At 42.2% G+C, this 13,219-nt stretch overlaps 2 protein-coding genes across 11 annotated transcripts in view; both read right to left on the bottom strand.

Annotated features, from left to right (window-relative positions):
- CDC14B (cell division cycle 14B) overlaps positions 1-5,042 on the bottom strand; it is a 78,003-nt gene extending 72,961 nt beyond the window's left edge. For 3 of the 10 annotated variants that reach the window (XR_009276296.1, XM_058828282.1, XM_058828285.1), the window contains exon 1: positions 4,595-5,032. Coding sequence is in view for 7 of the 10 variants with exons in the window: in XM_058828282.1 (XP_058684265.1) it covers positions 4,595-4,754 (160 nt within the window). In the remaining 3 variants the exon portion in view is untranslated. Of the gene's footprint in view, positions 1-4,594 lie in introns of all 10 variants that reach the window. The other 7 variants (XR_009276298.1, XM_058828287.1, XR_009276297.1 and 4 more) reach the window with 6 other exon arrangements.
- A 1,754-nt stretch (positions 5,043-6,796) lies between these two features.
- PRXL2C (peroxiredoxin like 2C) lies at positions 6,797-12,324 on the bottom strand. Its single transcript, XM_058828292.1, is given in 7 exon segments — positions 6,797-7,886; positions 8,501-8,632; positions 8,873-8,978; positions 9,404-9,457; positions 11,366-11,434; positions 11,899-12,153; positions 12,155-12,324. Coding segments are annotated over 7 exon segments (909 nt in total). The 5' UTR covers positions 12,320-12,324; the 3' UTR covers positions 6,797-7,758.
- Between the last annotated feature and the right edge of the window lie 895 nt (positions 12,325-13,219).

Genomic DNA, 13,219 nt, shown 5'->3' with positions numbered 1-13,219 from the left:
TAGCTTTTTAGTATTTCGTTTACATATAGTGCACTTGAGTACTTCCTAATTCCTGCAAATTTCTGATAAAAAAATCATCCTAAAACTATCAAAGAAGAGCAGACCTTTCTAATCATCTCTCAGACGAATGACAGAGTAGAGCTCACTGCCTGACAGGCTGCATCTGCTCTGCAATTAGGAGATATGGCTGCAGCATGTTAGATATTCTTCAAATACACTTAATTTTGTCAGCCTTATATAACGAAACAGTTAAAATACATAAGCACGGATGTCACTGCAGGCAATTAATTTGAGTAAGCACCCAATGTACAACAAAATGAGCCTACATACTCCTAACTGAGGCATAGGTTACCAGAGCTGTGTTACTGCTCGTACCTCAGCTAGTGAGACTAGCACGAGCATGACTGTCCAAGCTGATTGCAGAGTGTTACAGAAGGGAAAGCACTCTGCTTATTTACAAGAGCCACAGTGTTCTGTGGAAATAGATGTGTAGAAAACTGAGAGCTACCATTTCAAAATCACATTAATGTGAATTTAGAGACGAAAAAATAATCTTCCTTTACTCTCAACAAGCCTGATGCTTCTCAGGTCCTGCTGCACAGGCCTTCAATAAAGAAATTCCATTAATTCAAGAATTACAGCTGGACTTGTTGATCTTAGGGGCTTCTTCCAACCTAAGTGATTCTATGACTTTAAGTGACAACTAAATATTAATCAGGCATTAGGGGCAGGACAAATTTGCATATAATCAGCAAACATTATTTAACACAAACAGAAATTCCACAGTTCTTTTGTTAAATAGATGCTTTAGATGAGAAACTCAGCAACTGACAGTATAACAAAACCCAGTGTTAGTCTACTTTGAATCATCAGGAATGTAACCAAAGAGTTTTTACTAATTTAAGAGGAGTGTATTTCTAAATTCAGAGTTGGTATATGGAATTTTGTTGTGTTTGACTTTAAAAACTTCAAAATATTTGAACGACATAAGAGAAAATGTAAAAGGCAAATTCTGTTGCAATGTCAAGGGAAAAAAAATTGTTTAAGATTTTCTTTTTAGTCTTTCTATCTTTGAAAAAATTCATTCAGTCATCATCCCTTTGATATTTTAAATTTAACTAATGATAGAGTTGGCAATTGGAACAACAGCCCGGACTCTGAAAAAGAAAATGAAAGAACATTAAAGAGATAAAGGAACTTTTTTTAAAACAAAAAACTATGAAAGCATAATTTTCAGTGCTATGTCACAACGGATCCAACATGGTTATCTCACACAGAGTACTTCCACTCTGCTGCTCTTGATCAATACTAGAGACTACATATGTTCATGTACTTTCAGTGCTGGATAAGACACTAAAAGCCTTAAACATGTATTTAAAATCTTAACTTTGGAAAAAGCTCACAAGTAAGTGGTGTCATATGATAAAAGGATAAACAGTTTTTGTACTGAGATAGATGCATAATAAAAATGAATTGAAAGTGTTGACAGTAAAAATATTGTAAGCTTAATGATACTTAGAAGTGTCCTTAGCGTTCCAGAAAAATATGTTTTCTATTGGGTACATAAAGTTTATAATGACAAGCCAGCACTCCTGGAAAAAGACAACTTAATGGTTTGAAAAAAACAACAAAATGCAATGTAAAACAAAACAAAACCAACCCACATATCAAGGAACACATTAAAATTAATATTTAATTATCAACTCCAACTGACAGTGTAAGCAAAATTATTCTCAATGAAGGAAAAAAAATAGATATATACACTGTAGCTTAAAGCATCATTTAAGATGCTAGCTACATTCTGTAAACAAATTAGATATACATTCAGCAGGAAGAACAATCAAATGTTAAGAAATTACCCAGGACACTGTATCACTTAAATTTAATTCCATGTGTAGTTACTGTAGTTATTTCATTTTCGAATTAACTACTCAAAATAGGTGAGAGAGAAACCCCCACCTTTTGCCTGAGGTTAATGCATTATAATTCCACCTCTCCTTTAAAATGTTTTTTAAAAAATCAGAGCAATGAGAAAGAAAAGCAGCTGAGGAAAGGAAATGAATGGCTTTCAAGCGTCTTACAGAGCACTGCTACATTTTATTTAGATCATATAAATTACTTCTCTCAGAGATCAGAAGGATATGGGAATATGCTTCTAATAAACAGAAGAAATGCATTCAGTTCCAGCAAATTGAATTCATACCAGCAAGCCTCACGCACTAGCTGACAAAGAGGAAATGATGAAGCTTACGATGCAGCTTAACAGACCAAAATAAACAACTTTTCAAAAGGACAGCTTCCCTGAACTAGTCTTAGTAGTTAACAAGAATATTTAGACAGTTCTAATTAACAGTTATTCTGACATATGGCTTTGCATACAACTAATAACAAAATAAAGATTACTATAAGTAATGATTACTGTAAGTATTTTAGGTATAAAATTCCTAGAGTGGATTTGAAACTTTGGTGTTTATGAATGCAACATCACACAACAAAAGATCCATAAACCTTTAAAGCAATCTGGGTTTATATTCTGCTTCTGTCTTTTACAAAGATGAAAACAAGGGTAGCCTGCAATGTTCTTAATAAGTTTGGCACTGTTTCTGTAAGTAAATAAGCGAACAGATATGTCAGCCTTTCAAGTGGTTCAAATATTTACCAGTATGTGCATTTTTAAGAATAAAACCTTATACTTTGTCTCCAGTCCATAACTATTAATTAACTTCTCAGAACTGCATTATGAGAAGGCCGAATTGACATTTCAAACCTTGGCATAACTTTAAAACTGCCGAACAAAAAGGTAAGCCTGTTAGCTTAGTCCTTTAAGATTTCTCTTTAAGAAAACAAGTATGACATAGCAGCAAACTAAACATTAGACTATAATTCGAATCAGAACTAAAAAATGGACAATAAACAACAGCCACTGTGCACAGAAAGATAAAGACAAAATGAAGTGTTGTTAAATGTAATAATTTAGTGCACTTTAATAAAATTTACTATGGTAGGTACTGCTGCACATGATTAAATCCCACTGAAAAAAACCCACAGGTCAAAGCCTAGGTGTGCTACTGAATTTAAATGGGAAAACACCTCCTTGAAGGAGAAAATACAGTAATTTAATGGGCTTGTTGATGCCAGACACACATTACCAGATCCAAGCAACTGCTTCATGAGAATGGTTAGACAGATCTGTTTGCTGGAGATGTGAGCTGGACTGGGCTGCAAGGTAATCCAGGGAGTGACATTACTTTGATAGCAAAAAGTCATAATCTGTCACATTAGGGGTTTCCACAACTGACCTTGAAATCATACTAGCATCATGTCCTTATATAAATGGTTGTTGCTACAGAAACAATACACATGTGGAGTTACTGGAGACTTAGAGTTCTACAGATAAGTACACCATTATGTTTCTTTGTATAGATCAGGCCTAAAATGCTGAATTTTTGGCTGGAGTATTTAGGATTTTAATTCCTAACAGTACTAAAGCTTTTTAAAAAGAAGAATCTGGTAAGTTCTGGCAGTTTACATTCTTTCTATGTTGCTATGCCAAAATTTCAAAATAAAATCTTACATACCATTATCCAGGAAACACACTAGTTAACATAAGGAACCATGCTTCTTGACACAGAAATAAAAGGGTGCCCTTTCCGGTGCCTTTTCTGCATGTTTGCTCTTTATATTTTTGCGTGCTCTGTCCACAGATATTTCCCGTGCCCTTCCCAGAGATGTGCCGGGAGATTTATTTCTTGCTTTTTATGAGAAGTTAATAAATAAAACTCTGAGATTATGACATATGACTTAAAAAGTAATTTCTGTTGTTGTTGTTGTTGCCTTTAGGCAAACTAAACTTAAGGCCATCTTTTAGCTGGGGAACTCAAACCTAAACACAGAATTTTCTGGCTGTGATCCAACAAGCTTCTTAAAAGAGGCAGACTCGTGCCAAAACAAAGCACAGCTCCAGAGCCTGGAGTCACGAAAAGGAGGGACGATACTGACCAATCCTGCCTGCACAAGCTGTTGGCACTTGCGTGTCAAGAGGAGGTGCGATGTTTGCCCATTATTTTACCCATTAGCCAGCAAGCAGAGTATTATGGTATCAGGAGAAACAAGTATCTACATCAATCTATACACATATATGAGTGTGCGTGCATCTGCGTGTATATACATATTCCCCAGACACATGGAGAAGTACGCTACTTTTTTCCCACCCCACTACGTGTTGAACGGACAGAAACGTGTTTAACGTTGTTTTTCCGTTTCCTCTCTCTGGCAGGCAGAAAACGCCAGCACGAGGCAATCGGTGGTGGGTACGGCTCGGGCTACCGGGACATCGGCAGGATGAGTTATCCCGCTCGACGAGCGGTGCAGTTCTCAACACACTTCGCTGAGTGACGCGCCAGAGCTCCGGGCTCGGGGACTGACCGGCCCCCCGCCCGGACAGCAGCGGCTGCCGAGCGCGCCTGGGTCCCGCCGGGAATCGCGCCGACGGGAAGTTTTCCTGCCCACCCGGAGCCGGCGCGGCGCCCACCGCCGGCGGGACGGGACGCGACGGGACACCGGGACACCCCCGCCCCCCGCACACCCCCCTCACCCGCGATCCTCAGGCAGGTCTCCAGCCCGGCGGGGGGCAGCTGCCGCCGCCGCTCCGCCTCGCCCCCCGCCGCCCGCGACGCCGCGCCCCGCGTCCTCTTCAGCGCGGGCGGCGGCGGGGCTGCGCGGCGCCGCGCCTCGGCCCAGGTCTTTCGCTTCATGGCGCAGGCGGCCGCGGCGCTACGATCCCTTCATCCCGCGGGGACCGGGCGGCCGGAGGGAGGGGAGGGACCCCGCGGCGGCGAGGGCGGCGGCGGCTGACGCGTCCCCGCGGACACCGCCCCCTCCCGCCGCACCTTCGCCCCGCCGCCCGGCGGAGCGCCCGCCGCGCCCCCAACGGCCGCCCCTGATTGGGGCGCGCGGTGTGGCGTCACCGGTGCGGAGCGGCGGGGGGGTGACGTCACGGCGGCCGCGGTAACAGGTGGGCTGGGGCTCGCCCCCCACCCCCCCCGCGGCCGGGGCGCCGCCTGCCTGGGCTCGCGGCCGGCTCGCGCTGCTGACGTGGCGGCTCCCCCCGGGGTGGGGGCGCGGGGCCCGGGCCGCGGGGGCTCCGCTGCCCCCCGGCAACCCGCGCCCGCCCTGCCTGCTCCTGGCGCCTCGCAGCCCCCCGGGGACCCCCCGACGTGTTCAAGTGAGGGGCCCAAGGACTTGATATTTGGTAAGGCAAACTGGAAACAGTCCAGTGCATACAGGCTGCTGGTCTGAGCGTTAAATGGACTTACCTGAAAAGTTTAAGTAACTGGATTTGAATCTGCCTTTTAGATACGGCGGTATTTTAAAATACACGGTTAGTTTAAACAGCAGTAGCACTAAACCAAGCTACTAGGTAAAACAACTTATGAAAACCACTCTCTTCCCACCTCCGTCTAATTTGCCATAATGAGAGCCCTTGAGGAAGTATTCTACCATCTGCTGAGTGTGCATTTTTATGGAGGGAAACGTACTAGTTGCCATTTTTTTACACTGCATGACTTTTAAAAAAAATATCCTTTCTGAATCACTCTAGAGACCTAAAGTTCTTCTGACACTTCAGAAACAAATTTTCCCAAGGATGAATGTGGCCAGCGTTGTTCCAATTCCTTGTGGGAGTCATTATGTCGCAGGGATTCATCAACCCCTCTCAATCTGTGGCCAGATGCAAAAGGCAGGGCCGATGCCCTGATTAGGACACTTCAGCTCTTCTGCTGAATTCTCCTGTTCCTCCCTCCTTTTGTTTGTCTGCAGTTTGTGAGTCTTTCTTTAGAAGTGCTTTTGCTGGGATAACACGGAGGTTGTGGTATGGTTCCTGTCAGTATTGAAACGGTGAGAGAGAGGTAACTTTAACCTAAAGAGCTATAAAACTGCAATTTAATTAATTCCAATCTCTTGAAATAGTCTATAGTTCTTTTAGCCATAGTTAATTTTGTAAAATGTGCTTATTAGGACCAGCTTGAACATTTCCTTTAAAATCAAAAGTACCGAGAACAACTGCAAAATCAAAGAGGAATGAGAATCAGTGTACTCAGCTGTGACTATCAGGTGAACGGAGCAGTGGAAGCACTGCTGTTTAAGTAACATAAGGCAGAGCGGCAGATGCATTCCAGAGTTCCTGGCATGCTGAAAAATATCGTTGAGCTGGGGGAGTGCTGGAGGGAGGAGGCTGCGCCTTATTTGAAACTGCAGAGGCAGTAGTTCATGAAAAGCAGACTTCACTCCCCTGTGAGTCTGAGCTGCCTGTCCCAGTCTGTTACGCCAAGTTTGAGGAAGCCTCTGGCCAGCCCTGAAATCACAGGGGTTCAGAGTCTGCACGTGACTACCTTAGTCAAAGCCGGGAACTGACAACAGTATTTTTCCATTAATAATATCCTTCTTCTAAACACGTAATATCAAAATAGGGGCATAATGAATAAGTTGCTAAGGCATAGTATCTTTAACAGAATTACATTGTTCAGTATTATCATGTTTCTTAAGCAAGCCTTTTATTTGTCATCAAGGAACAATGCACTTAATTTCACATGTTAATGGTGTAAAGCTTTCCAGGTCTTGCTCTGGGCCTGCCAGTGGCCTTAATGGATGCAGGAACAAACATCTTCACAAAATACCATTTCACAATTGCATTAAAGCTTAAAAAGAGAGAAAATCTGCAGTTGAGACATGTATATATATTAGCATTTTACAGTGAAGGTCAAAGATCAGAGACTGCAGAGAAGGATATACTCCAACATAAATCTTGGACAATCTTTATTTTTTTTCAAATTGCTAAAATGAAGCGTCTCCTGGATGAAAGAGGGCATGTCTACTTTAATGAAAGCCATAGATGTTGAACATAAACATGTGTAGATAAATGGATGATATGAAATATGCCAGAACTGCAAACCAGAACACTGTTACGCTTACTTGAGTTGTCTAAGGCAGAATTAACTAAGAACAATTTATTCAAAGACCTCTTGCTCTGAGAGAAAAAAACATACATACAGAAGAAGAACATTCTGCTGTAAATCTTCATTGGAATACAAATAATTTGGCCAACTCCAAAAAATGATAATCTGATCAGATACAAATTTAAGACACACCTCTCTCTGGGCTTACATACCCATGTTTTTGTATCACACAAAAGAATTGCAGGAAGTACAGGATGATGTATTTAAAATATTTATTCGAAATTGTGAAATGTATTTCATAACTTCTGCCAGTTCCTGATGCAAAAGTGGGCATAAACTGAAGTCCACATGTTCAAAATTGTGACTTTTCAAGGTGTATTTCAATACAAAACTGTCATACAGTGCTGGAAGCTTTAAAACAGTGCTGAGAAGTCTTGGATTGAAAGCCAGTGTTCTGTGGTCTGCTGAAGGCTAGAATCCCAAGTTCTTCCTGAGCATAATCTGATTTCTTACTTTAGTGCACCTTGAACAATGATTTTTAAAATGTATTAGCAAGATTGTTTGATTTTCCAGGATTTTTTGCAATCAGTCTCAGTTGTGTTTTAGTTTTTATTGTCTTGTACTCAATGGATATAGCACTTTTGTATCCATCTCTAATGCCAGGTAGTTTATTCTATGCCCCAATTTTCTATGTAAGGTTTCAGATGTCCCACAGAGACACTACAGAACCAAAGCTTGTTGGAGTGCACTGGAGAGCTGTTCTTGTAGAGCACAAATTTTAAAAAAAGTATATATTACACGAGTGTCATATGTCAATAATCTGGGGTGTGTTTGAGAAATTCACTGTTTTAACTCCTGCCAGGTGCAGAATTGTATTAATGGGAACATGATCCAGCCTGTTTTTATCAAGGTGCAGAAAATGAACTTCATTGCCTGGAATGAGAATAACATGTAAATTACTGAATAACATATTTATTTATTCAAAGATGTAAGTGAATCGAAGCAGCATTCTGACTACATACCAGTTATTGTACAAATCTGTACTAGTTCTGTAGACTGCACAATATACTGTATTTTAAACAATGACAAAAGATTTTTTAATTATGTTAAAGAAGCAAGGAACATTGAGACACTTAACCAGTTTAAATCTGCTGTAGCATGATATTTCCTAATAACGTGATGATATCATGTTGCAATTCCCCTTGCATGCTCTCTACCCCTCTGCTAAAACCACATTAAATGCCTCAAATCAAATGCAAAAGCAGAATGTAGGTAAATATCACAATGTCAAGAAAAGCCTCCAAACTTTGAGGCAGTTGTTCCATCACCACTCCAATCAATTTCTGCAGGGCTGTGATCAGCTTTATGCCACCTCTGTGGGAGATGGGACTACACAATGACACTCTGCAGATTTCTTCACTTGACAGAAATCATCATACAATTCAACACAAGACTGTCTCCTTGGGACTCACAGGGACAGCAGGCGAAATGGCAACAAACAGCTGAAGGAGACAGTTGTAACTTTCACACAGAACAAAGCAGCTCACCTGGGCCTATAATCAGAGCTCCTCCCTGCTGAGCAGGGTCTCCTTGAAAATCAAAAGCTGGGCCAGTCATTGCTCTCCATACACTCCTAATGCTTCCCAGAAGTATGTTCGATTTGACATGAGGGCTCCGAACTAAACAAAACCACATAACACTTGTCATCTAGAAATATGAAAGTATGTAAGAACAACAATGAACAGCTGCTATGAATAGTTTAGAGATTCCTGATTACCAGTATTTTCACAAAATATAGCCTACAAGAGATAGTCTGGTGGGTAACTCACTTTCTCTTTACATTGCGATGATATGATTTTAACCAGAGCATATTTGTTTTGTTTGTGAAAGTCTAAATAAGGTGAGAAAATGATTCTTACCTGATACTTTATTGCCTTCACCTCTTTTCATGCCAAGTATTTTATAAATTTCCCTTTGTGGATCTACATACATTTCATGTGTATATCCAGTTAAACTGCAAAAGGGCTTCAAAATACAGCAGAGACAGAAAAAGAAAGTAATATTTGTAAGGTTAAGGCAGTTGCTAGTTAGGATCTACTGACAACAGAAAAATACTGACACCCTGCCAGTTCCACACTCCCCCTCTTATTTGAAAACTGAGTGTTTGTTAGTTACCTTAAAGTGGAAAATTTTTTAGTCTCAAAGCTTCTATTAAAACAAAGTTTCCAGTAAAATCAAGAAAAAATGTTTCCTTAGCAACCCCTGGTGTTTTGAAGCTGCAAGTTTTAATTATTTGCTTTAGTCATGTATTGCAATTAGAATTGTGTCATGAATACTATCCTTTTTCACTGCTGTTGCAAAAGACCACCTTTTCACACAAACCAAATCCTCAATACAGACCATTAAAACATAATAGAAGATACACTGTATTTAATGACTAATTTATTTACCTTGATGTGATGATATGATGACTGTCCAATAACTATAAGCCTCACATTCGATTCCTAGAACAGAACATGGGTATTGAAGCTGTAAAGAGGAACTGGGTGTTCCTATATGACTTCAAAGCATTAACAGAATCTGGTGTCCCAAGTTAGTGATTGCAGAGCACTGGCTTAAAATTATTTGAAGTTAACATAACTTACGTGTTTGGAGACTGCACTTTTTTTTTATCACCTGCAGTTAGCTGCTACATTAATTTATTAAGTAAAAAATTATTTTTAAAGATAACTTTTAAATTACAGTTGTGTAAACTTTGAGTTTTCTGTAGCATTGGTAGGATTGTCTTTTCAATTGATTGCAACGTGCTACGATTTTGGAAATTCAAAATTTCCATTCAGTTACCCCTACATCTAAAGAAGCAGCACACAAATGGTGGTGCCCAAACATGTGTGATTTACATATGCGGACCCACTGATAGATATAATAGTGTGATTACACACACTGCTGTCTTTTGTAGGTGCAGCCTTAGACCTGAGTCTAAAACAGAGCCCAAAACTTAAGTTCATTTAGATATCAGTAAAAGCAGTTAATAAATATAAGGTTGTTTTATTATATATTTGTCTTTTCCATATAAAATCATTTCCCATATAAAACAGTTTTGCTTGTTATGAAAAGAAGCCCTCCTAAAACCAGAATATTTAAACTAAGAGAAGCATGGACATTTTTGACTTTCTACATACATTTATTTGAGGAGACAAATTAGAAAAATGTCCTTTTGAGTAACACTGATCAAACAGTTTAGAAATATCTGTCTATGGATGCTAAATCTGAATCAGAGTGCCTGTACAAATTACAGGCCGCATAGCTCCTCAGGCTTGCCTGAGAAAGTAGCCTGGGAAAAACATGAGAAAGAATTAAAACAATCCTCAGGGACACAAAACAGCCTTGCAGGTGTTGTTTTGTACTCCTTGTTTTCCTTGCAGGAGAGAGTCAGGGGGATGGTGAGCCCCACTGACCAATGATGGTGATGTAGCAGTTTACTAACCAATAAGGGTTTCCTTTCTGTACTTTCCACGTATCTGTCTATAAAACAGGCCTGGAGCAATAAACTAAAAGATTTCTTCTGTTCTGACTCCCTTGAGAGTCCGTGTCGTTCTTTCTGCCGTTCCTAATTAGGACGACATCTGTCCTGAGAAGGGAAGCTGACAAAGAAATTGCCCCTTTTTGTACTCTCAAATTCCTAGTCCATCTCAGATGGACTTAGGTGGAATTGTTGTCAGCAATGACCTGAGTCTCTGTCACTGGCTGTGCTGCTGTTGGAAGTAAAGTATGACAGAATTTCAATTAGAAGTCTAGAAGAGACAGATTGACCTTCCACATTTAGCAGGAGATCATTGTCTTTTCTGGTGTCTCCTACCACCCAAAAAATACGTGTCAATACCAACTCCCTGCCCACTCCTCTTTCCTGTCACTGTCATTCCTATTTGTGCAGCTGCCCTGGAGAGCAGGACACACTACTAATGCAGCTTACAAATCACCATAGAAAAAGATACTATTTTTAATCCAGATCAATTTTCTGATCTTGTTCCATGCACAACCATCAGTCAGCCTTACTAGCATAATGGAAAGGGCAGTAGTTAGTCAGAAGACAGCTGTCCAGGCCACTACTAATACTGAAAGAAATGCCTGTCAGATGTTGTCTAACTGTTCTGAACACAGCAGTAAAAAGAGCACCAAGCTAATAGGGCAGGGAGAAATAATGCTGTTGCAACAGAGCGTGTAGTGCCATAAATCCTTTCCTGTGTCTCCTAGGCAGATTCATTATTGCTATTGTAGCAAACAATGTAAGCGCTTCTTCTGAGCATTTTTTTTTTCTTTTTTTATTCCTAGAAGCCTTATGTAAGCCTGTAGCTGGACATAACAGATCTGCTTGATTGCAGCCATAAACACATTAAGGGCAGAGTACTTACTTGTAAAAATGCCTTGGGGACTTTTGCCAGATCTTCTACGTACTCCTTACAGGTGTAACACAAAAAATTCTGCAACACACCCAACTGAATGTGTCAGAAACAGATATAATTGCATACCTATGAAGCAGCAGACTTCAGGCATACACCACTTTGGAGGTGATAAGGAACGAGGAATAGGAAAGATTCCAGCCCCCAAATTTAGATTCGGATACTGGTTTAATACAAGCCTGAACAAGGACACTGGGCCTGCAGCCTTGCAAATATTTTTATCTCTAGATATTTTAGGAATGTGATAGCTGGCTCGGCAGCAGGGAAATGAAGGAACACGATACTTGTTTCCCTAAACACGCGCCTGAAGAAGTATTTCGTTTCTGGTAAACAGTGTTTCACTTTACCAAAGAACAGGGGGTCTCAGGAGCAGCATTTCTCCCCTTTGTGCTTCCTTCCCCTCCGCTCCAGGCCAGTCCCCGCACCCCCGCCCTCCCACAGCCCCGCCGGGAGCCGGGCTGGGCTCCGCGACGGCCCCTCCTCACCCGCACGAACAGCACGATGGCTTTCCGCTCCGCGTACAGGGCCTGGAAGGGGACACCCCTCCCGTCCGCGTCCAGCACCAAGCAGCGGGCGGCCTCCCGCAGCTGCTCCTGCTCCGGCCGCCGCCCGCAGCCCCGCGCCCGCCCGACCTGCTGCGTGACCGGGGCCGCCGGCGCCCCGGCCATGGGAGCGCGGAAAGGAAAGGCGGAGCTGGAGCGGAAAGGCGCGGGGCGTTGTGCGACGGCGAGGAAGCGACGGGGCCGGGATGGAGCGGAGCGGCTCCTTCCCGTCCGTGGGAGCCACCTCGGGCAGCCGCGCCGTGGCCCGGGAGGAGCCAGGGGGCTCGGGTGGAGAGAGCGAGCAGCCGAAACCGCTGCGCGTCCGTCCGCCAGAGCCGGGGTGCAGCTTGTGCCCGGGAAACATAGGAGAGTCACCCGGAGCTTCCCAGGAACGGTGTGCAAGCAGGAGTAGTGACATGGTCATAGGGCCTCGAGGTCGGCGTTCTTTTTGCGGGAGGCCGTAGCCTTGCAGAGGGCCCTAAGGAGATAGAAAACTCCTCGAGGAGCTATCGAGCTGCTGTATCAGACAAAAACCACACCAAACCCGGTGTCCCTACTCTTGCAAAAGCAGAGCTTCACAGTGTCTTGAAAATCAATAGCGGAAGATGCTCTAGTGCACGCAGAAATGAGTACATTTCTTAAAATAAGAAGAACATTAGGTCGTTGAAGAGTGTTGTAGTTCTGTAGATTGTTGTGTCAGCTGAAAGCTTATGAGGATGACGGTACTTTTATTTTCTTAGTGGGCAGAGAAAAAATAATTATCAGAGAGAACAGGACTTGGGGGGTGTCTCCAGAAGATATTCTGCTTTGTGAAAATCTCTGATTGAATTAATTCCAAAGTTTCTCTTGGCAGACTGTACCAGGCTCTATATGTTAATGTGAATCAAATGTTACAATTAATGTTACATCCCCAGCACTTCGGGTTAAGCCACTGCTTTTATATTACCAGGAGTAAGCACACAGAACAAGTTAAGTATTGCAGTTCAGTATGTCCTCATAAGGACTTTGATTTAAAAGTTGATGAATTCTAATTAGTAAAGGTTAGTAAAGAACTTCAGAAAATTGTGAAACTTAGAATTCTTCTGGATGCAGTTGGAGTCAATGATTTTAATGATCCTTGTTCAGTGACCAGTATGCTGTTCAAGACATTGCTCCCACTGGCAGTTCATAAACCAAACTCTCTGCTGTGCAGCAGCGCCCTGCAGCTCCCTCAGCAGGACTGATGGGAATGTGCTGCCTACCCTTGACTACTACTACTGCAAAG

This window comes from Poecile atricapillus, chromosome Z (assembly GCF_030490865.1).
Source record: "Poecile atricapillus isolate bPoeAtr1 chromosome Z, bPoeAtr1.hap1, whole genome shotgun sequence".
NCBI lineage: Eukaryota > Metazoa > Chordata > Aves > Passeriformes > Paridae > Poecile > Poecile atricapillus.
Note: the sequence above shows the minus strand (reverse complement) of the source record. Positions and strands in the feature narration are given on the sequence as shown.